General features: G+C 38.2%; 1 protein-coding gene across 2 annotated transcripts in view; it reads right to left on the reverse strand.

Annotated features, from left to right (window-relative positions):
• LOC138051197 (methylenetetrahydrofolate reductase (NADPH)-like) overlaps positions 1 to 2,500 on the reverse strand; it is a 17,054-nt gene that overhangs the window by 11,190 nt on the left and 3,364 nt on the right. For both annotated transcript variants that reach the window (XM_068897359.1, XM_068897358.1), the window contains 2 exons: positions 1,270 to 1,729; positions 664 to 771 (listed from right to left, as the gene is read on the reverse strand). In XM_068897359.1, coding sequence (XP_068753460.1) covers positions 664 to 771; positions 1,270 to 1,666 — 505 coding nt within the window. In that variant the 5' untranslated portion in view covers positions 1,667 to 1,729. The remainder of the gene's footprint in view (positions 1 to 663; positions 772 to 1,269; positions 1,730 to 2,500) is intronic.

A 2,500-nucleotide genomic window follows, 5' to 3' on the forward strand; every position in this document is an offset into this window, starting at 1 on the left:
TTGTGGAAATAATAATTTCTAATATTGATTTTCAATGCCATCTGATGTGGGGAAGAGGAAAAGGAATGCAATGAATGAGCCCTGATTATTCATCTGCATCTTATGGCTTCTTATGGTTTATCTTATGAGTAAACTTTGAAATGCAAGGAATACCTCAACCATGGTTTACAAGTCATTATAAAATGGTTTGGCTCCTAAGCACTTGTGCTCTCTGTTCACTTATCTCTACAAAGTTTCTAAACATTCTTTTAGGAATTAGGCCACGTGGTCCAGTGGTTAGGGCGCTGGGTTTGGTTCAAATCCCATTCTAACCTCTGTTTTGGATTTGTTTCCAGTTGTCCCAGATTCAACTCTACCATGCTTTGAAAATAGCCAATCAGGGCTCTTAATCATGTTCCTGTTAACTTCGAATTGTTTCTTTCAGATTAAAAGTGGGGTGCCTGTGAACTAGCTTGATAGCTAAGTGGGCTTCCACTCTAAACAAAGCCTTTTTTTTTTAATTTAATGTTGATAACATAGCTGTTCCACCATAAACATACCAGTAAATGGAAGCTTCAGCGCTAGAGGTGTCTAACTCTAGAGGTTTGGTGCTGTGTAACAATCTAACTGGGTTGGACATATTTGCCTTTCTACTTTAAATATTATGTATTAGCACAATCTTACCGACTACTCCTAATGTAAAATGGTCTCCAAATTCACTTTTAATGAATTTAACCAGGTCCACTGTGAATGCAAATCCCTCTCCTTTGTTCCCACTATCTTCCTCTGGTCCTTCACAAATAGACAAGCATTGTAAAGATGGAAGATGAGTTCATCTGTCATTTGCATTTAAACCCTCAAAGTAGCAAACCAGCTTTGATTTTACAACAACTCCACAATAAACTAATTAATGGTATTAAGCCTTTCCTGTCCAAGAGTGCCACTTCTGATTTAGTTCCGTGCTTTATATGCCAAACAACTTTGCTTGTCAATGAGGTATCCCTTGAGCAGAAAAAGGTTTAACATTTCCTGCTTTAATAATAGAAACACTCAGAGATTCAACTCAGGCTACAGCCCCACAATTTTACTTATCAACAGGGCTGGCTAACCAAGAAATCTACAATAATGTTACATGTATTGTTGATGAATAATATTATTATTCATCAACAAGGTTTCAATACGTGAGTACACACATCCCCATAATTCCCTTTAAGTGTATGTAAATAAAGGTACAATTAACCTGCTGAAAAGAAGGCCTGGACACTAACAATATCAGTGAAATTAAGGTACCTCCTCTAACAGCCAACACACTGCCAATTCCGAACTCCTTGGCACGTTTTAGATGCTCGACGACTTGACTCTTTGTTGCATTACTGGATGGAATGTGGATCATTATATTTTGTCCATACAGATCTATTGCAGCTGCAGAAACTACCAAAGTGCTAGGTTCTTGCTGGCATTTGTCTGACAAGGGCTCCTGAGACGGCTTCCAGGTAATGCCACAGAACAAGGGAGTGCAGTGTTCATTAAGTCTTCCAATGATAGCCATCAGATTTGTTGCTCCATTGAAGGTCTTTGGTGGATAGAATTCCAAGGAAAAGAAATGTTCATTCTTCTCCCTTTTCTGCTGTATAATGTCAATGAGTCTGTGAGGCTTTCCTTCTTTTTCACCTAAATTTTGTGCCATGTCTTCAGTTGTAAGCTTTCCATGAATAAAAGCAACCACTCAGAATTGATTTGGAGGCACGTCCTAAAGATTTAAAAGTTCTACAGTCAGATAACTAGCAATGGAAATGTATTGTAGGGTGATATATTTTTAACAGTTAGTGGGAGCAGGAGCAGGCGTAGCTCAGTTGATTAGTGCACAGCTTTTGGAGCAAGAGATCCTCAGTTCGATCCTCAGTGACTTCAACGTCTGTTTCGATTTCCTGTGATCCATCTAGCTATAGATTTAAATACCCGTAAAGTGAAGTACTGACAGATGGAGGGAGGGAGGGAGGTAAAGGACACACCGTCAGCTTCCACTGATACCAGCCTCTTAACTGAAGGAACTATCAACGTTAAATAAAGTGACTTTATCTTTATCTTTACAAGTAAGGGAACACTCACACAAAATTCAAAGAATAAACACACTATTCTCAAAGAGTAGGGCATGGAGTCCCTGGTGTTCGCTGGAGGACAAAATTAATTAAGTTTGAAAACTGTAATAGGTTAAGAAATTATCCCATCTCCCTCTCTAAATAAAGTTATCATACTTATTGTATCACAAACTTAGAAATTTCTTGTTTGCACAATGCTTGTTAAATTGCAAGTTGTTTTTTTATGCCAACAGAGCCACTATGAACTGACACCAGTCATGCTAGCAGTCAAAAAAACATAACACCTACACCATGCTTTAAATTCCAGCTAAACTGCAGATCATATAATTTTCCAGACTATCCAAGGGAGCAGGTGACAAAAAGAGTCAACAAGAAAAGAAAAGATCACACTCAATTTTATCAAAGAGCCCTCTTTACAGTTG

The sequence above is a fragment of the Montipora capricornis genome, chromosome 6, assembly GCF_036669925.1.
Source record: "Montipora capricornis isolate CH-2021 chromosome 6, ASM3666992v2, whole genome shotgun sequence".
Taxonomy (NCBI): Eukaryota; Metazoa; Cnidaria; class Anthozoa; order Scleractinia; family Acroporidae; genus Montipora; species Montipora capricornis.